The sequence below is a fragment of the Carcharhinus amblyrhynchos genome, chromosome 11 (assembly GCF_965287045.1).
Source record: "Carcharhinus amblyrhynchos chromosome 11, sCarAmb.v2.hapA, whole genome shotgun sequence".
NCBI classification, from domain to species: Eukaryota; Metazoa; Chordata; class Chondrichthyes; order Carcharhiniformes; family Carcharhinidae; genus Carcharhinus; species Carcharhinus amblyrhynchos.
Window position 1 is genome coordinate 60,986,068 of NC_137334.1, and position 21,664 is coordinate 61,007,731.

At 43.8% G+C, this 21,664-nt stretch overlaps 1 protein-coding gene across 6 annotated transcripts in view; it reads right to left on the reverse strand.

The window, feature by feature from the left end:
- lrp2a (low density lipoprotein receptor-related protein 2a) overlaps positions 1 to 21,664 on the reverse strand; it is a 298,347-nt gene that overhangs the window by 119,101 nt on the left and 157,582 nt on the right. For all 6 annotated transcript variants that reach the window (XM_080199227.1, XM_080199226.1, XM_080199224.1 and 3 more), the window contains 6 exons: positions 21,042 to 21,185; positions 18,212 to 18,321; positions 16,630 to 16,807; positions 14,245 to 14,458; positions 7,265 to 7,504; positions 5,762 to 5,947 (listed from right to left, as the gene is read on the reverse strand). In XM_080199227.1, coding sequence (XP_080055353.1) covers positions 5,762 to 5,947; positions 7,265 to 7,504; positions 14,245 to 14,458; positions 16,630 to 16,807; positions 18,212 to 18,321; positions 21,042 to 21,185 — 1,072 coding nt within the window. The remainder of the gene's footprint in view (positions 1 to 5,761; positions 5,948 to 7,264; positions 7,505 to 14,244; positions 14,459 to 16,629; positions 16,808 to 18,211; positions 18,322 to 21,041; positions 21,186 to 21,664) is intronic.

Here is a 21,664-nt window from a genome sequence, read left to right on the forward strand (position 1 = left end):
GATAGCTGGGGCACTTTTAAAATGCTTCACATCAAGCAGTATTATACAAGGTTAACTATGAAACCCATGAAACTAGCTCTTAAAGATGGTCTCACGCCTAACATTTTCAACAGGCTTGGGATTATATGACTGCCACTGCCACTTTAGCATTGACAGCATATAGCAATGGAAGAAATAGGAGCAGGCCTGGGCTATTTGGCCCCTTGAGCCTGCTCTGCCATTCAACGAGATCATGACTAATCTACCTCCGCACATTTTCCTGCAGTATCCTTTAATATCTTTACTATCTAGAAATCTATCAATCTTAGTCCTGAACATAGCCAGTGACTATGGAAGGCTATGAGCTTCCATAGCACTCTTGTCTAGAGAATTCCAAAGACTTACAACTTCTTGAGAGGAGAAATTCCTCCTTGTCTCAGTCTTAAATGGCCTGTCCCTTATTCTGAGACTTTGTTCCCTGTTTCTAGACACCCTCCCCCAACTCTTCCCCCCCAGGGGAAACATCTTCCCTACATCTACCTTCTCGAGCCCTGTAAGAATTTTATACGCTTCCATGAAATCATGGTAAGACAGGGATGGTCAGTATATGTTGATAAGATTCTACAAATACTAGATGGCAAAGGAACTGGCCTTACTACAAACGTTTAATCAAAAATACAGAATAGAATTCCAAATCCTGGACTTTGAAACAAATTGCATAATTGATATTTTGGAATTATCGTTATTTAGAGAAATAATAATGGGCGGTGAACGTAAATTTAATCTAAAGAAGATAAGCAACAAAAGGGAAGCTTGAGCTGACTATAGCTTCGCTGCTATCTGGACATTAAGATATTTACTATCTTTCAATCATTTAAAAGCATATTACACTAGAAATGTTGAAGGAGCTTTGTTCAAGGCTTCACCTGTTTCAAGTAGATCTGAAATTTGTTAATAAAGTGGAGAAATCAGTGTATAGTTACTTTAGCAAAAGCCATCCCAAAATACTAGTATGTATTAAAATGTTTTAGATCTCTCAGAATCCTTAGAACCATCCCTACAGTGAAGAAGAAGGCCATTCAGCCCATCAAATCTGCAGTGAACCCTCCCGACAGTGCTATTTTCATTCCGGATCTTATGATCCCATCAGAAGCAGGAATGAGCAGTGCAGCTTTTCCAGGGTAGACTCAATGAATGTAGGAGAATCAGAAGAAGGAGGGGACACAGCCTCTTTTCATGACAGTAGCGACAATATTCAGTTACATTTTTAAAGTCATTCCCTGAATGAGTGTGAATTTGTGAATCAGCGTGAAGGTGAGGTGGATGAGTGACTGAATTGGATGGGTGAGTGGGTTGGTGAGGCGGATGGGGGGTAGTCAGGTGGTCAATAGTTGAGTGGTCAAGGGTGGTTAGTTGGGTGATTGGGGGGCAAGAATTAGCTGATTGAGTGGTTGGGGACAGTTAGGTGATTGAAGGGGGGAGAGTTGGGTTGTTGGCGGATAATCAGATAATTGGGGACACTGATGGGTGAATAATGAAGGTAGTCAGGTGATCAAGGGTAGTCAGGCCAGCTCTAATGGGTGATGGGGTAGGTCAGTGGTGGTATTCAATCAAAGGAGATTCCAAAAATCAGGAGAGGAAAGGCCATGGAGGGATTTGAAAACAAGAATGGGAATCAATAATTACAGAATTAGACCAGGTATTAAACTGTGTAACATTACCAGGGTAATTACGCAGGTAAGTCCTGTGTACCTGGCCTAAGTTGCCGCCCTAAGTGGACACTTACAAAGGGTCACAGGCAGAGCAAATAAGCCCCTCCGTAGCTTAAAATATACCAGGCAGTTAAAATGCTTGTCTGTGCATGAGGACTTCCACAAAGTATGAATACACATTTCCCAACTAACATCCCATCTCCAAAAACCTGAAGACCAGAAGATTTTGTTCAGTGTTTGTCATAAACTATAATTCTCCTGGCAACAGTTTGTGATTATTATAAGCCAGTCCATTTGCAACCTTGCCATCATGTTTGATTTCAAGGTCATCTTCCCATCTCCTATTCATGTTATCACCAATACTGTCTATTTCCACCTCTGTAACATTGTCTGACTTCACCCATTACAGTTCATTTGTTACTGAAACCTTCACGTTAAACCTTCACTTTGAACCTGACAGCTCTAGTCTTGGCTTTCCTTCCACTTTCTACCCTCCATAAACTTGAGGGTTATCAAAGTACTGCTGCTTGAGTCTTAACTCATAGCAAGTGCAATTCCCTTATCGTCCCTGTGCTCACAAACCTGCACAGGTTCCCGGTCAAGAGACATTGTGATGTTAAAATTCTCATTCTTGTTTTCGGCACGGTGGCATTGTGTTTAGCACTGCTGCCTCATTTCTCCAAGGACCTGAGTTCGATTCCTGGCTTCAGCCACTATCTATGTGGTGTTTGCACATTCTCCCCATGTCTGCATGGGTTTAGAACATAAGAACATAAGAAATAGGAGCAGGAGTAGGCCATCTAGCCCTTCGAGCCTGCCCCGCCATTCAATAAGATCATGGCTGATCTGTCGTGGCTCAGTTCCACATTCCCGCCCTCTCCCCATAACCCTTAATCCCCTCGCTTATCAAAAACCCATCAACCCGCGTCTTAAAAATATTTAGTGAGGCAGCCTCCACCACTTCAACGGGCAGAGAATTCCAGAGATTCACCACCCTTTGAGTGAAGAAGTTCCTCCTCAACTCCGTTCTAAACCGCCCCCCCTTTATCTTGACACTATGCCCCCTAGTCCTACTGTCCTTTCTGAGCGGGAAGAGTCTCTCCACCTCTATCCTATCCATCCCATTCATCATCTTATATGTCTCAATGAGATTTCCCCTCATTCTTCTAAACTCTAACGAGTACAAGCCTAGTTTATTCAGCCTCTCCTCATAGCTCAACCCCCTCAACTCTGGCATCAGCCTAGTAAACCTCCTCTGCACTCCCTCCAAGGCCAAAATATCCTTGCGTAAGTGCGGCGCCCAAAACTGCACACAGTACTCCAGCTGCGGCCTCAACAGTGTCCTGTACAGCTGCAGCAAGACCTCCCTACTTTTATATTCAATCCCCCTCGCGATGAAGGCCAGCATCCCATTCGCCTTCCTGACCACCTGCTGCACCTGCAAGCTGGGTTTTTGCAACTCATGCACAAGGACTCCGAGGTCCCTCTGCACCGTCGCCTGCTGCAGTTTTTCGCCACGTAAGTAATAGTCCTTCCTACCATTATTCCTGCCAAAGTGGACCACCTCGCACTTGCCAACATTAAATTCCATTTGCCAGTTCCTGGCCCATTCGCCCAGCCTATCTAGATCCTTCTGCAGACTCTCCACACCCTCTGTGCAATTTGCCATTCCACCAATCTTGGTGTCATCAGCAAATTTCGACACCATACACTCGGTTCCCTCCTCCAGATCATCTATATAAATGGTAAATAGCTGAGGCCCCAGCACTGACCCCTGGGGCACTCCACTAGTCACCAACCGCCAATCCGAATAGCACCCATTGACCCCCACTCTCTGCCTCCTATTTGACAGCCAATCCTCTATCCATGTTAACACCCTACCCCCAACTCCATGCCCCCTTACCTTCTGCAATAACCTCTTGTGAGGTACCTTGTCAAACGCCTTCTGAAAATCAAGAAAGACCACATCCACTGGCTCTCCTCTATCCACCGCCCTAGACGCATCCTCATAGAACTCCAATAAATTCATCAGACACGACTTCCCCTTAACGAAACCATGCTGTGTCTGCTCTATCAAGCAATTCCCCTCAAGATGCCTCGCTATTTCCTCCTTGATGACGGATTCTAACATTTTACCTACAACAGACTTTAAACTAACTGGCCTATAATTCCCTGCCTTTTGCCTGCCACCCTTCTTAAACAACGGCGTAACATTAGCTGTTTTCCAATCTTCCGGCACTTCCCCGGAATCCAGCGATGTTTGGAAAATAACCACCAAGGCATCCACTATAACCTCCGCCATTTCTTTCAGAACCCTTGGATGCATTCCTCCGTATGCTCCGGTTTCCTCCCACAGTCCAAAGATGTGCGGGTTAGGTGCATTGGCCATGCTAAATTGCCCCTTAGTGTCCCGGGATGCATAGATTAGAGAGATTAGCGGGTTAAATATTTGGGATTACAGGGAAAGGGTTAGATGAGATTGTTGTTGGTGCAGATCCGAAGGGCCGAATGGCCTCCTTCTGCTGAGTTGGATTCTATGATCCCTCCATGGCTTGCTCCTCCTGATCTCTGGAATCTCCTTCAAATCCACAACAGCCAAAAACTGCACTTTAAATAATGGCCTGGTCAGCATCCCTGTTTTTACCTGCTTTACCAATGGCGGCTGCACCCTCAGTTTTCCAGACTCCTGATTCTAGAATACCCTGTCTATAATTCCCTGCCCCTCTACTATGCTTTCCTGCTTTGAAACACTCCTCAGCAGCCTACCTCTTTGGCCAAGCTTTTAGCCATCTGACCCCGTGTCTCCTTATGCGGCTCAGTGACATACATTGGACCAGATTTTACCAATCGGAAGCTAAGGGCCGGATCCAGACGTAAAACAGATCCGAGCCCAGAATCCCCATTCCAGAGCGCCCATACGCTTTTCGCCTGCTCTGGTCCGGTCTGCGCTGTGGGCGGGGCTTAGCGCTGCCGGAATGATCGGAGCTCTGAACTGTGCGTGCGCAGTTCAAAAACAAATCTGAAACGGCGCGCCCGGGCGTCAAAGACAAAAACAGAGAGAGCTGGGGGAGGGGGGAGGGGGGGGGTGTGAGCCACGATCAGACCCCCCTGGGAGACAGGCCCCCCTGGCAGACGCCTCCAATCAGAGACCCCCCCCCACCCCACCCGGAGGCAGCCACCCCCTGATCAGACCCACCCTGGGAGGCAGGCCCCTCCAGCAGACATCCCTTCCATGGTCAGAGCTGCCCCCCAGCTGGACTTTAACCTGGTGTTGTGAGACTTCTTTCTGTGTTCACCCCAGTCCAACGCTGGCATCTTCACATCAACGAGCGCAGGTCAAAAGGATGATGGAGGGACAGCAGCAATCCAGGTAGGTTGGGGGTGTGCTCTGCCAAGGGAGGCCTGTCTCCCGGGTGTGGTGGTCTGATTGGGGGGGTGGGGGGGTGGGTGGTGGTGGTGGGGTGGGGTGGGGGGGGGTGTGTGCCAGGGTGGGGCCTGCCTCTCAGGGGGGTGCGATCGCGGGTGGGGGGGGTGCAGGTGGGTCTGCCGGGGTGATTAGCGGGGGGTCTGCAAAGGGTGTTTGAGGAGGATGGGCTTCAGGGGTTCCCCTGCAAAATAGGAATCTGCTTTGGATTTTTATTCTGCAGGTTGATTACAGCACGGATCCAGAACAGATCCGAAGGTGGTAAAATGGGGTTTGGCGGTAAAGTTGGGCACGTGTTCATTAAGTTGATTTACATGCATGCTAATGAATTTAAATCGTCGGGCTGCCCGATTGGGGCATGGACTGGATCTGCGCCCAAATCAGGTGTCGGTAAAGGCGCGATCTGCCCAGTTTCGGATGCAGATCGCATTACAGGCCCGACGCCCGAATTTACGGTGATTTCACACCCGTATCGGGCCTTTATTTATGATGTGTTTGTAAAGCACCTTGGAACAATTTATTACATTGAAGGTGTTGCATGAATATAAGTTGCTGTTACCATAAATAGATTTTCTTTAAGACAGCACACAGAAATTGCAGGTAGTCACTATGAACCTGGAAGACAGAAACTTGACAAGCCCCTGACCTGCCAGCCAATCCACAGCAATTCCTCGAATACCATTCTGGCCAATTCCTGTAACCAGAATGTTTTGAAAGGAAGACCCATCAGTTTTAATCCTCCGAATAGCATTCCTTGAAGCTGTGGTACTGAAGTCACACCAGTAAATAAATCCTGACAGTACATGTACATCCACATGCAGTGCAAAGCGACCTGAAGGGAAACATAAAAATATTACTGCTTTTAAATTTATCATTTCTAGTTTGAAAACCTTAAATTACTTCATTTTTAAATGGGCAAAATACCTAAAAGCTGTAAAAATCACAGAATCATGGATCTTTTACTAATAGTTTTCAAGTAGACAGCACAGTGACAGAGTGGTTAGCGCTGCTGCCTCATAGCACTCAGGGACCCAGGTCTGATTCCTGGCTTGAGTCACCGTTTGTGTGGAGTTTGCACATTCTCCCTGTGTCTGAGTGGGTTTCCTCCGGGTGCTCCAGTTTTCTCTCACATTCCAAAGTGCAGCTTACGTTGATTAGCCATGGTAAATTGCCCATTAATGTCCTTAGGTCAGGGGAATTAGTGTGGTAAACATGTGGGGTTACGGGATAGGGCCTGGTTGAAATGCTGTCGGAAAGTCAATGCAGCCTTGATGAACTGAATGGCTTCATTCTGCACTGTAGGGATTCCATGAAAGCTGCGCAGGTTAGGTGGATTAACCATGCTAAATTGCCCCTTAGTATCCAAAGATGGGTAAGTTAGGTGGATTAGCCATGGTAAATGTGCAGTGTTATGGGATAGGGTGGAGGGAAGGGTCTAGGTGGGATGTTCTTTTGGAGGATCAGTGCAGACTCAATGGGCTGAATGGTCTCTATATACACGGTAGGAATGCAATGGTTTTCTGTATCACCTACGTACCTAGCATCACACTGGCACTGAAATTCCTATACTATGTTTTGCACTTGTGTTATAGGCTTGATGGCAGCATCCTATTTGTGGCAAACAACACTCAAGCTGCAACTGCACTGGAACAGCATGAAACAGCTAGCTCCACACTTCTTGCTCAAATGTTTGAGATACCTTCCCCTTGCTGGATAATCTGAGGTAGACAGGGTACTTTTCAGGGCTGAAAGCGATAGTCTTGGACCTGGTCATGAGTTTGTGTGATATACCACGCAAAATGACCTGATCAGGGCAGCCATTATCCCACAGGATGATTTTGACATGCCCTATTTCAGCATTAAGCTTGCTTGGTGTTCCAATGGCTTAAAATGGAGCAGTCAAATTAACTTTTTCCTTGACATTCTAGTTGAGGAATCTACCGGTGGGTTCTCTATTACCTTGACTGGTCAATAGACGCATTGGGATTCTTACAGTTGCACACACTATAAAATTGGCCTTACTGGCAACGTTGGCCCAAGCTATTGCAGAAAATGCAAGACATGCCATTAGAATAACCAATTTCTGTGATGTGCTTATTATGAAACTTCTGTTCACAACCCATTTTCTGTCAAGAATGATGATACCTACCAATGCCACCCACTGGTACCATGGCTTCAGAATGGTCATTTGCATCCAGGTTAAATCCTCTGATGATGGACAGCTGGGACACAATCAGAAATGAGTCATAGGCTGAACATGTCTTGTTATCTGGGTTCATACGGTAGCCTATGGTACAAGCACAGGTGTAGGCTCCATTGGATTTGGGCAGGCATAGCTGTTCACACGTCCCAGCATTGATACTGCACCCATTGGATGAACCAGCTGACTCTAAGAGAATTGAAAAAAATACATGAAAGTAGAACAAAAATTTGTATGTGTAACATCTTATTTTCTCAAGAAATTTGAAAGGTTCATAACCAATCAATTACCTTTGAAGTGTTGTTACACAGGCAATTCACCTGTCACACACAACAAATAACCAATTGGCAATTAATCTGTGAAGTGTAAAAATTGATGCAATCAATGCTTTCCAATGGAAATACTTAAAAGAAAACTAATTTATATTCTTCCTTTGATATTCAACTATTGTCACAGAACCTACTATAAAAATTACACCTCTGCACACATTCTTACATATATTATTGCACCAACTTCCTCTCAATTCAACCGGTAGAATCATAGAATCTGCAAAGTGCAGAAAGAGGCCATTTGGCCCATCGTTTCTGCACCAACTCTCCAAAAGAGCATCCTACCCAGGCCCTATACCTGTAACCCCATGTACTTACCATACAAATCCCCTAATCTGCACATCGTGGGATACTAAGGGGCAATTTAGCATGGCCAATCCACTTAACTGGCACATCTTTGGAGTGTGGGAGGAAACCAGAGCACCCAGGGGAAACCCATGCAGACACAGGGGGAATCTGCAAACTCCACACAGACAGTGACCTGAAGCTGGAATCCTGGTGCTGTGAGGTAGCAGTGCTAACGACTATGCCACCCAGTTATCATATGAAAGAAACATTTTACTTGATGGAGTAAGCATTACTCATGTTTTCTTTTCGAGCCAGGAAGCTTTATACACAAGTTTTGCCATTAGTTTGAAAGATCTTAGATACCCAGGGTATAAAGTAGTTTTTTTACAATCTCAGTTGAGACCAGTAAGTCTTAAAAAAACACCTGAAATCAATTACTAAAGGGTAAAGAGTAAGATTGCATGGTTTAAAAGCAAACACTAAATACCATCAATAACCCAAAAATAACGAGTTAAACAGACAAATTGGTGACAATTATAAACTATAAATTACACATTAAATGGTAGCTAGGCAGTTCTACTCAGCCTATTACCCCGTCAATCTTAGTTGTAAAGTCCTTTCAAAACTCTGTCTTCCTCATGAAGGATTTCAGTTCCTCTCCTTTGAGAAGTTAGGCTGATCCCCATCTGAAGCAGCTCACAACAAACCCACAGTCCATGGACACGGTCTTTACCAAAAAATGACACAAGTTGCAAAACCTCCTTAGCTCTGTTTGCAGTTTTCTCAATGGCGTAGATTCTGCGTTATCTACAAGTAACAGAAAGAGCTACAGCAACTGTACATTTGCCTTTTCTAAGCTTCTGGATTGAGACTTTATCAGTTTAGCCTGCTAGAACTGCATTACTGAGTTGATCTTCATTGTCTGAGCTCCAGTGGGTCTGTGTTCTCTTAAAATGATTTCAACCACTTTTGTTCCACAGAAGTTGTGATTTCTAACCTCCATTTCTACCTTATTTTCCTTAGAGACTGGGTGGTCAATTTCTTTTCCCCTTTTCAATTATGATTTGTCTCAAAAAATACAACATTTGAAACCACATGAGCGCAATTTTACCTTTATGCCCTGCTAGCCAATGGGCGGGACAAACTGATAAGATCTCGAGAGAGCTGAGAAACCAAGTTTGTGTTGGATTTCTTGCTTCTCATGATCTGACTGGTACCAGATATCTCGCATCCATTTCTGGCGTGAGGCTGAATGAATTATTTAAATCAAATTTTAATCTACTTAGTATTCACTTAATAAGCGTGGGACATTATCGTCCAGGCTCTTTTGACTCTGTGGCCTTGCAAACGAAGTTTTCTGTGGCGAGAATCACAGCTAGTCCTCAACAACGGGGACCAGATGTGATGGTTTTGCTGGTAGAACTGTAGACCGTTGAGGTCCTGGGAGTTTGGGGGCAAAGGGAAGTGCTCCTGAGGCAGTGCAAGCCTGCAATGCCAGCCTGATACCCTGGCACTGCCAACCAAGCACTCTGGCACTGCTCACCTGGCACCAGGTAGTGCCAAAGGGTGGGTTCTGAGGGTCCGGTCCTATTACAGCAGGGCCAGAACAGACATGGCTGGTCATTGGCGGGGGGAGGGAACACACTGCCATTCTGCATTAGGGATTGGTGGCGGGGGGGTGAAAGAAGAGGAGGATTAGTCCAAGGGGAGGGTCGCAGGGTTGATCGATCTGGGTGGGCGGGCACGATAGGCTGTGAGTTCCCACATAGTTGGGGATTGCTGTGTGAGAAGCTGGTTGACAGCAGCAAAGGTTGAGTGACAAGCCTCTGCTGCTAGAGCTGGACACATGTGCAATTGCACCCTTTGCTGCTCTCAGCCAGCATTCGGGCGATTTAAGCCCCATCTCTTCCCCCTACAGGTACAAAACTGTTTTTGAGGGGTTTTTTTTGTCTAAATGCATAAGATCACAGATTTGGACTCACCCAAAAAGCTGATCAGAAACTCTCCCATTTTCATGCTGGTCCTGGACTTGGAATTTGTTTCATAAGATTGCCCCCTATGTTCTATTACATAATCCAGTTGGTTTTAACATTGTATTTCAAAATTTAATCCATTTTCAGGAGCGGTCTTTGCTATATTTACAATCATATCCACTTTTCCCCACCACCTTTTCCTACTTTGTCTGGCTACCCTTTTCCGGACCTTCAGAGCAGAGGTTGTCTGCTGCTCGTACCAATAGATCACTGATTAATGGCTCTTTGCTTTTGATCAGTTGTTAAAACCCAATTTTTTAAAAATTATTGCTGGTGTAGCAACAGGATGTAGCTCGAGATAAGTCATAAAACTGAATGAATGATAGAAGAAATTGGATGGGTACCAATCGCTAAGGCACAAATTCTCAGTCTGGCTTATGTTTCAACAGTCCTGGTAAGCAGGTAATGCTCACTCTGCCACGATATTCCCAGGGTTGCAGGTAACAACGCTGCTGTGTGCAGCTTCACTGTGACATTCAGTGACTGGTAACATGAATCTACGATAACTCAAACATTCCTGGCACAAATACTGAAATATAACTTAAGCTCCAAGCAATTCGTCTAGTTTGATTCCATTCATAAGATCAGGCACATAACTGAATAAGTGACCACTTCTCTTTGATTTTCTATAAGATGCACTCTGACATGGAATAGAATCTTAGAATCATAGAATCCCTACAGTGTGGAAGGCGGCCATTCGGCCCATCACGTCTGCACTGACAACAATCCCACCCAGGCCCAATTCCTGTAACTTCACCATCTACAATGCACAAATCAGGAGTGTGATTCAATGTTCTCCCATTGCCTGGATGAGTGCAGCTCCAACAACACTGAAGAAATTCAGCATCATCCAGGACAAAGCAGCCCACTTGATAGCCACCCCAGCCAGCATCTTAAATATTGACTCCCTCCACCATTGATGAGTGGCAACAATGTGTATATTCTATAAGATGCAGTGCAGCAACTGACCAAGGCTGTTTTGACAGCAACTTCTGAACTCTCAACTCCTACCACTCAGAAGGACAAGGTCAGTAGACACATGGGAACACCACCAACTGCAAGTTTCACTCCAAGCCACACACCATCCTAACTTGGAACTATATTGTCACCCCTGTCACAGGGTCAAAATCCTGGAACTCCCTCCCTAATAGCACTGTGGGTATTCCTATAACACATGGATTACAGCGATTCAAAGAGGCAGCTGACTATTGTCTTCTCAAGGGCAACGAGAGATGGCAATAAATGTGGCTGAGCCAGCAATGCCTGCATCCCAAGAACAAATAAATGTAACAAATGTGGTGTGCAGCAGAAAGTGCACAGCCCTCTAATGTGAAAGTGAGAATCCAAGATAGCTGCCACAACAGAGTATGCCAATGGCACCAAAAGGGCAAAGGAAAACTATCAAAAAGATGTTTGAAAGGTTTATGCTGAGGGCGCAGGGGGCTGGTCTTTCTCCTCGGCCTTCTTAAGATCCACAATAGGACAGAGCAGTGGTGACCTGGACAAAAGTCATCAGACAGAACATCAACACTTACACAAATGCTCCCAAAGTCAGTTAAGGGTGTAATGGAATAATTACGCCCCTCTCCATCTTTAACCAAATGTAGTATAGGGAAAAATTCAAGAAGCAAAATTGTAATGTATCCAAGTTCAAGCCCAAGCTGCAGCATCTCAATTAGGATAGGACCTGCTCGAAAATCTCCATTCCTAACCAAATCTTCAACTCTAAAAAAATTTTGCGGAAAACAATGACGCTCTGGTATTAGACATCCAATCAGATGTACACAACCTGCACTTCTTTACTGGACATTTTTGTTCATGTTTCAACAAGAAATTCTATCTATAAATTAAGGTATTTCAGAATTATACAACTATGCTTAAACCCTCTACAACTAATGCACATACAGTGAACAAACAGTGAGCATGTTGCTATGGCAATACTTCACACTATATTTTAATGGGGACACCATTTACTTTGAAATAGGCTTAATGTGTCATGCAAACACGTTAAGTGTTTGTCTGCTAATATTACAAACAGTAAATGTTAGATACTGCATGCCAACAAAAAACTACATATGCCTGGACATTGAATAACTGGCAAGCTCCAACACATCATTCACATCAAGGCAATTATTTGACATGTAAACTGTCAGCAGTTTATAACAACCTAAAACAAAAGGTTAGGCTACTGTCTCATTACATCCAACTTTGTGAGTTAGTACCCCGCTGAATGCCAGGTTATTTCAATAGTCAATTCATCTGAAGACTTCCGTCCTTAAAACTCAGACTGTAATTATAAAGATGTCTGTCAGCCATGACTTAATCCTGCCTCACCCAGACCAATTAATGCTACCATATAATTGTACAATGCCCTCTTTCAGGTGATTTATACAGGACTGCTGAAGGAATTGGTTGAAGTAGGAGCAAAAGTTTTAAGATCTTCAAAAATGACCTATTATAATAAAAGTAAACTGCCTACTACTGCCACATTTGGATTTCATCATTTTAATTAAATTCCAACATGTTGAAAATTGACCCACTAACCTAATCACTGAAACTGCAATATTGATAAAAGACATAGGGTGAGGTGAGAGCGCCTGCCCTTAATATCAAGGCAATTTAGATCTCCATTTAACCAAGTGTGATAATGATGAGCCTTAACAAAGTTCAAATCAATTGGAATTAAGGGAAAATCTCTCCAGTCATACCTAGTACAAAAGAAAATGTATGGTAGGGTTTAATCATCTTAATCACAGGACAATATTGCAGGAGTTCCATAGGGTGGTGGCATAGGCCCGTTTTCAGCTACTTCATGAATAACTTTTCCTTCCATCATAAGGTCAGAAGTGGGGATGTTTGCTGATGATTGCACAATGTTCAGCACCATTTATGACACCTCAGACACTGAAGTAGTCCACGTCCATGCAGCAAGACCTAGACAACCTTCAGGCTTGGGTTGACAGATAACAAGTATTTGGGAGAGTTCTTTACCTTTGTTAATTGTCTCATCTTTTCTCCTGCTGACACACGACACTGTATTAAAATATAACCTCATGTCACGTTTTGTATCCTTTTCCTGATGGAATAAGGTGGTAGAGTGTATGTGGGGGTGCGTGGAGCCTTTGATTATGCTGCCTGCTTTTCTGAAGCAGTGGGAAGTGTAGGTTAGCTTGTGCTGCTTGATCCTATTGGCAAATTCCAAGACAATATCTGCGGATGGCTGGCCTCCACTCCCCTCTTGCCCACTCTTGCTCATCTCAAGGAGTGCCTCCACTGAATAAACAATGTCCATTTTTCATGGTTCTACCTGTATTATGATGGGGCTAGTCTATAAAAGACTGTAAAATGTATTTGCCTCCTAACTTACATAATAAATAAGTAGGATGCTTCACTGGTGAAAAGTACTGCCTAGGCTAAGTTACTTGTTTATCTCTATCTCCTCACTTCACCTCTTCTCCTGAGTCATATATCCCACCACAGACATAGAAAGTGTAAAATGTGTGATCTCTGCTTGCCTGTTTTTCCTATGTGCTGACCATAAAAATGAATGTGCCTCTCAAAATTGCAGTGGACTGTGCCTTTAATTGGCTCGATTGGCCCTTTAATTGAGGTTGGGTAGGCTTCTGACGCAGGGTAATGACAATGGGAATCCTTCCTGATGTCATCATGCTCTATTTCACGTGCCATCAGCTGTGGGGAATGCCCACGTGGACAAGGTAACATTCACGCTAATATCTCCTGGCAGCCTCTTTGCATCGTCCTCATGCCTTACCTTTTCACTTTGCCTTCCAGCCATTTTTTTCCCTGTTTACTTTCACCATGATCCTGCATTTTATTAATTTTCAAGTTTATATCCAATTTTCTTTTGAATCTATTAATGAATCTGCTTTCATCAACCTTTCAGGCAATGCACTCTGGGATTTAACTCACAGAGTAAAATGTTTTAACTCATTTGCTAACACATTTTTATAGCACACAACATGTAAGAAGTAACAAATACCAAATTAATCAAGTGATGTTTGATGTGCATAATGTGTTACATAAATTCAGTGTGCATCAAAGGTAAATCATTGGTACTTCCTGTGAATGCATGTTCTTGCTGAGCCATGCTGCTGAATATACACAATGCTGCACACATGTTGCGATATTTAATAATCATTAAGATGTTTTAGTTAAAGTAACTGTAGAAATCTAGCTTTTCAAACAGATGAGTTCTACATGCATGATATTTATATAACTATGCAGGAAATCTTTGACAGATCAGCTAAGTGGTACTCACTGTCACGGAAGTGAACTCTGAGGCATCTCAGTCCTGCAATATTGTCCCTCAGTACAACGGGATTTTCACCAGTGACTTTATCCACGCGCTCAATGATCTCAAAATCAGAATCCGTGTAGTAGAGGAAGCTGTCGTATATGACTAACCCCCGAGGATGAGAAAGGTGGCTAACCACAGTCATTCGGTGTAAACCATTTAGATCTCCTCGTTCAATCTATAGGAACAGTACAGAACTGTAGATGCACGTGATAGCAATTATTTTACTTCATGAATGAGCACTAATTATAATATCATTCACACTTTAACATATTTTAGATAATCAATCAATGTCCACCAATATAAATAGAAATCTAAATATTGTCAACATGGCCAGTGGTGCTGGAGGCAGCAGAGACAGTGGGCCCAATTTTACCATTGCGTCGTGCCTGTTTTTGGGTGCAAAAATGTGGTAAAGTCGGGTGTGAGGCCCATGTCAGCGCAGATTGCCACTTTACCGAAACTTGGGAATGGTGGCAATCCGCTTTGCACCCAAAACGGATGCAACGGTGATTTAAATGCTCAACTGGCCCTTTAATTGAGGTTGGGTAGACTCCCGACGCAGGATAATGACAATGGGAATCTTTCCTGATGTCATCATGCTCTATTTCCTCATGGCTTACCTTTCCACTTTGCCTTCCAGCCATTTTGTCCCTGTTTACTTTCACCATGATCCTGCATTTCATTAATTTTCAAGTCTATATCCAATTTTCTTTTGAATCTATTAATGAATCTGCGTTTGCCAATCCGGAATTGCGCTGTAATGCTAAATAAAAGTCTGAATTGGGCTACTGAAGAGAGGGTTCAGAGCTCCACCGGCTCTCTGGCTCAGATCGGTTGTGAGGGGAGGAGGGAGATGGGTCAACTCATTCTCTGGTTGGGGGGGAAGGGAGTGAGGCCAGATGATTGTCTGGTTGGAGGGGGAGGAGGAGGAGGCGGGTGAGATGTTCCTCTGGGGTGGGGGGGGGTAGCAGGGGGTGGTGAGGTGAGTGAGGCCAGATTAGTGTCTGGGGGCAGGTGGTAAGATGTAGGAAGGGGAGGCCCGATTGCTCACTGGTGGGGTGGTCAGGTGGATCTCTGGTGATTGGGGGGAGGTGGGGAGGTGAGGGTGCGGGGCGTGAAGGGGTGGGGGAGGCAGGGGATTCCGCTGCAACTCTGCGGTCGATCGGTGGAGGCAAGGTGGGGGGCAGGGGTGGCAATCGGTCTAGGTATGGGGAGGATGGGTTTAAAAGGGGGACAGCAATGTCTGTGGGTAATGGGGGGAGTTGGATAAGGGGGCAGTGATGTCTGCGGGAGCCATCACTCCCACTTTTCACTCTCGAGCTGCTTTCTCCGCTTTTTGTGGTTCGGGAACAATGTGACACAGGCATGCTTTTTCAAATCTTTTTTCTAATTGCGCATGTGCAGTTCAGAGCTCTGATCATTTCAGGCGCGCCAAGCCCCGCCCACAGCACGAATGGGAATGGCAATTTATTTTTTCGGGCTGAGTGCGTATGGGGGGTGCCTGAAAGCAGATTTCTAAGTCGGATCTGCATTATGCCCAGATTCAGTACTTAGAATGAAAATGGTAAAATCAGGCCCGGTGTGTGTGTGTGTGTGTGTGTGTGTGCAAATCCTATAACCAAGAGACTCTCCCTGTCCTCCACAATGACTACTCACCCCTGCCAGCACCCCACTTCTCCAGAGCCAATGCCCCACTCGCTTGTCTTCTAGGGCCTCCTTGAGCTATTCTAGAGCCTGTTGCAGTCATGACAGTGATGACTGCTTCCTGTGATGTTGCAGGGATAAATAGCTACCAACCCTCCGACTGGCTGTCATCTTTTGAGGGTAAATTATTTGCCTTTAAAGACATGTGAACCCAAAGGCAGCAAGTGAACCGCCTAATTGATGTTTAATCACACTGGGGCTCACAGCATTGACCAAGACAGGCAGGTGGATGGGCCCACCACTACTGCCATTAAACTCAGCCCCTTCTATTTATTATCAAACATGCCTGCTCAGCCAATATTGATGTAAAAAATAAATCTTTGAGAAAAAACATCATAAACGACGGAATAAAATGCACACATTTCAGTGACATTGTTAAATTCTTCATCTTCTTAAACCTACTCTCCATCCCCACCCCCACCCCCACATTATTGATGGAATCAACATTAATGCTTACAATACATTAAGTAGCATTCTCTGGTGGAACGAACAGAGAAACAAAATTAAGAGCTAACAAAGACTCTTTACATTATTTCTCTCTTTCCACTGATCTCCTATTGAAAGCATGGCGAGAAACTGGGAGATACTCAAAATAAAGAATGTTTTGGTAATGTGTCCTGGTAACAAAAGGATAATACATACCACACCAGAACCAGACACAGCCCAGTACAGCCTGCGTGCCTTAATGTCAATAGTGATAAACTCTACATGATCCAGATCATTAGTGAAAAGAACTCGAGGATTAGAGCCATCCATATAAGCACTGGCAATCTTTGCTGGGATCCCACTGCCTGAACCTTGGTCAGTCCAGTACAACTTCCTGAAAAAGATTTACATGTAATTCTCAGATACTCTGAAAGCATGCTCTAATCAGAGATGGACAACAAAAACATAGCAATGGAACATGTTCATTGTGTTAACTCATCATGCCACAGGTATGAGTGAGATTTTGTTTATGATGGCGGTAAACCTGGCAATATTTTGTTAATAGTGCTATAATCTAGCTGTAAATACCTTACTTTGGGTTGGAAATAGTTCAATATAAATTTACAAATACAAGGTTCATTTATGTGTGCTACAGCATGCTGCACATTAGCATATTTTTGTTCTTACAAGCGATGTTTTCACGTGCCACCATTGCCCAATTGTATTTGCCCTTGACAGGGAGATGGTGAACCACAATCGAAATTAAAATACAGAATTCCTGCAATGCAGAATGAAGCCATTCGGCCCATTGAGTTTGCATTAACTCTTTGACAGAGCATCTTTCCCAGTCCTAGCACCACCCCCTCCCACCTCCCACAGCCAATCCCCATAATCACATGCATTTACTCCATTAATCCCCTTAATCTGGGGACACTAAGGGACAATTTAGCATGGCCAACTTAGCTAACCCACACATCTTTGGACTGTAGGAGGAAACTGGAGCACCCAGAGGAAACGCATGCAGACACAAGGAGAAGTCCACACAGTCACCCTAGGCTGGAATCAAACCCAGGTTCCTGGTGCTGGGGGCAGCAGTGCTAACCACAATGCCACCATGCTGGCCCAGGAGTGTTAGAATGGTGACTGCTTCTTTCATCCATAGCTTTGCGCAACATGCGGTGGTAGCAGAGTAACTGAAGCATGCTTTTTACATCTATCAAACTACAGTACTATGCTCTGGGTTGTCGGGATCATCCAGTTTGCACATCCGACTGAAGTTTGCAAATGCTTCAATCTTCTCTTTTGCACCAATGTGCTGGGCTTCATTTTCACTGATGATGGGGATATTTAACATGGTGGTATTGCCAAAAGTGATGAAGGATGGTATTCTCAAGGTGAAGACGGGATTTTGTTTCCACAAGGGCTAGTGTAGTGGTTATTTTCATTGATATTATCATGAACAGATGCGTCATGTAGACTGGTGAGTACGAGGGTCTTTCTCCTTTGTTAGTTTTCAAACCACTTTCCACAGACCCAGTCTCGCAGATTGTCCTTTAGGATTCAACTTGCATAGTCAATAGTTGTCCATTGGCATTACAACTACACCACTGCCACACCCACGCATCCCCCCTCCCCTAGTTTCAGATGATTAGATTATTAAACATGAATTGGTTTTATGTCATATTTTGAAATATATTTAGCATCACACAGATGAGAAACCCATCTTTTTTCTTTGACACTGCAACTGCCACATTTCAGTATAAGATTATTTACAAACCTACTTTATTGTTCCACTCACCCTCGTGCCGGATCTACCACAATGCCCATGGGTTTCCCAACACCAGTCCTTTGTCCATTGTTTGTCAGTATTGTTTTTCTGTACTTGACATCACCATGCACTGTTACTACCTTAAAGGATGCAAATATGTACAGTAAATGAGCTTTCTTATCATATTGAGGAAAGAAAGTCTTCAATCACAGGTTCCATGATGATGTGGAGTTGGACTGGGGTGGGCACAGTAAGAAATTCCACAACATCAGGTTAAAGTCCAACAGGTTTATTTGGAATCGCAAGCTTTCAGACTGCTGCTCCTTCATCAGGTGACTCACCTGAGGAAGGAGCAGCGCTCCGAAAGCTTGTGATACCAAATACACCTACAGGTTCCATGATGATTCAAACAGCTAATGAAATTATTAAACATCTATGTTTATATTTTTAAAAATCTCATCATAAAATATAAGAAATCCTGCAAGAACAATTCACAATTATCTTACGACAATTGCTCTTCTTCATAACAAATTTAATTCAACACTGACCATATTATAAACCCAAATGGTTCCTAAAAAATGAGGCACTTCAATAAAATGAAAGTTAAGCCAATGTTGATTTTATGATATTTCATTCATTAAACTTACATTCCTCAGCTGGTGGGAATTTGAATTCACGGACCCAGACCACTTGTCAAGGCCTCGACATTACTCGTCATGTAACATAACCATAATGCTACCTGGTTATCAGCATTACTGACTCTGATAAGATAAACCTTTGACCATGGGAGCAGTCCAGGGGCAGGGGGGTTATTTATTTATTTATTACTGTCACAAGTAGGCTTCCATTGACATCACAATGAAGTTACTGTGAAAATCCCCTAGTCGCCACACTCCGGTGCCTGTTTGGCTACACTGAGGGAGAATTTAGCATGGCCAACGCACCTTACTGCTGCAATTAGCAGTTGGTGACACTGCAATTAGTGCTGTTCCCAGCCAACACCAGCAGAATGTCCAGCAGCCTTAGATATGTGGATGAGTGTCAAGCAAGTTGGTAGGGGGGCATTGGGCCTATCAGAAGTACCCTCCTCCTGGCCTCTTAAACCAAATCCCTCATTCCAGATCCTGCCAGCCTGGCCCAGGCTGAATGTTTCTCTTCAGCTGTTGTCCCAGCAATGGCCATCGTCTCACCCAATGCTGCTCGATGACAGAGCTGCTGTCCAGCAGCTCCCTAAGGTGGAAATTTCCTCCTGAGACAGAGTGGAAGGTTCGCCTGAATACAATTAGCGCTGCTCCCAGCCATGCAACAGCCATCAGGATCATGAGTGGGCTCTCCACTGGCATTTTAGCCAGGGGTGGGGTGGTGGGGACCACAGCATTCTGTAAAATACAGCCTGAAGTTTCACCTATGCTTCTGATAATCAATTGCTTTTCCCTTGAAGCTATCAAAGTAGACAAGATGAGAATCCCTTTGATGATGTAAATGGAGTTCCTAGATCATTTGTCGAAGGCATTTCCCCTGTGGAATGGAATCCTCAGATCAACAGGACACAGAACTTTTCCAAAGTGGCAGAGTTTTCAAAAGTACAGAACATTAAGCACAAAATCTTATCATGGATAGTAAGTCCTGTAGTTTGATGACATCTTTTCACTGTTCTCCTGCACAAAGGGCATCTTGGAATGCCAAAAGGGGCAACTTTCTTCACACTCATCTCATTCAGTAGTGTGTCTCCCTTAGCAGCTATTAAATAGCAGAAGTACAACTCCTTCAGTTTTTGAAGATTTTGTGTCTCTATATTGCATTTCATTTCATTTCTACTTGGTGCATCTTTCTGTTCCACCTCCATCTTTGCAAAAGGCAGACAAAATATCAAAATCAATTTCGATCCTTTTCAATGTTTGTTCCCTTATGCAGCTAATTACATGTATGTAGCCAAATTCCTACAAATTTGACCTTTAAGCCAGACCTTCCACATATCCCAATAAAATAGACATTGGCAGAAAACCAAAGCTGTGATGAATGTTTCTGCTAATTATTCAAATTACACTGCCTTGCAAATTTGCTTACAATCAGTTTAGTTTGCTATGGACTTCATTTGACTTGGCAGACTTCCCTCTTTCACAGATATTTTTGGAAGCACAAATTAAGACATACTATAATTTTGAAATATTAAACTGAAGTATTAAATTGCTCAGTGTCATATTGGTGAAGAAAGCCAATTTTTATCAAGCAGTGATAAATTCCACAAAAAGAAAAGCAAGGCATAATTTAATCAGATGTCCATTAGATGCATTTTCTCTCTCTTCATTTAGTGTCCACAGTAAACTAAGGTATGTTAATCCTGGCTAATGCCATGATATTACTATGGGATAAAGCAAGAAGGCAGGCACCAATTTGGACACTTACTGGTTTGCCATGCTTGGGAGGTGAGGGGAGGGGGGGTGGTGGTGATAGATTTTCCACTGGGAGATCTGGGTGCCTGAATAATGGCACCACTAGACCTCAGCGGTTAGTTTCCTGCCATGAATAGGCTCCGCCCAATCTCCCTGCTGGTGAGAATCACATTTTGCCTCATTTTGTTTTCTCAGTGTGATATGATTGTGCCTGAGAGCACGCCCAAAATATCGACACAATTCCCGTTTTCACTCTTGTTCGGCATTTAAATCTTTTTGGTACCATCACCTCCTAAGTGTTAACTCTATTTCCTCTCCACAGATGCTGCCAGACCTACTTATTTAAATGAAATGTGGTCGAAACACAGTCATTTTCTTTTCTAAACACATCATACTTTCCCACCTTACTATGCCAAATGTTTCTATGCAGGGACTGAATTAATTGAAATTCCCTTAAGCATACTGACCTCAATGGACTGATGCTCAAAGTTGGTGTAGTAAAGGTTCATAGAGAGCCAATCATAGGCCAAGCCCATAGGGGAGCCAATAGTCGAAGCCGGAGCAAACATGGTTCTATTCGTTCCATCTAACCGTACATTGTGAATTTCTCCCTAAAAGCACATAAATCAAAGTGAGGAAAATCCACATAATCTCAGAAGCCAAGGGAAAAGAATTCATGTTCCTTCCACACTTATAAATCCTCTACTTGTTAGTGTGATTCCAGGCACACTCGTAAAGAAGGAAATCCTTAAATCCTCCTAAGTATTTAGAAATAGTTCAGTAAGTCCAATATATAAGCCAGTATTAGCAAACTCCTTCCTTCATGCACTTAACAGCTGATAATGCCTGGTTCTCCAAAAAAACTCAGACCATCTACTTGACAATAGCTCAAGTATTTCCTCCAAATGATTTGCCTGTGGCTGCTAAGAGATGATAATTCTAAACTCAAGATTACAGGAAGAAGTGGTCTTCTATTGCCATTGCAGTGCTTTTCCCTGTTGGAAACACTAATATAAACAAAACATTGTGCAAATTTAGGGAATCTGTCTTCCAGAGGCTTACCCAACCTTCATGCAAGTGTTAGTCCTCA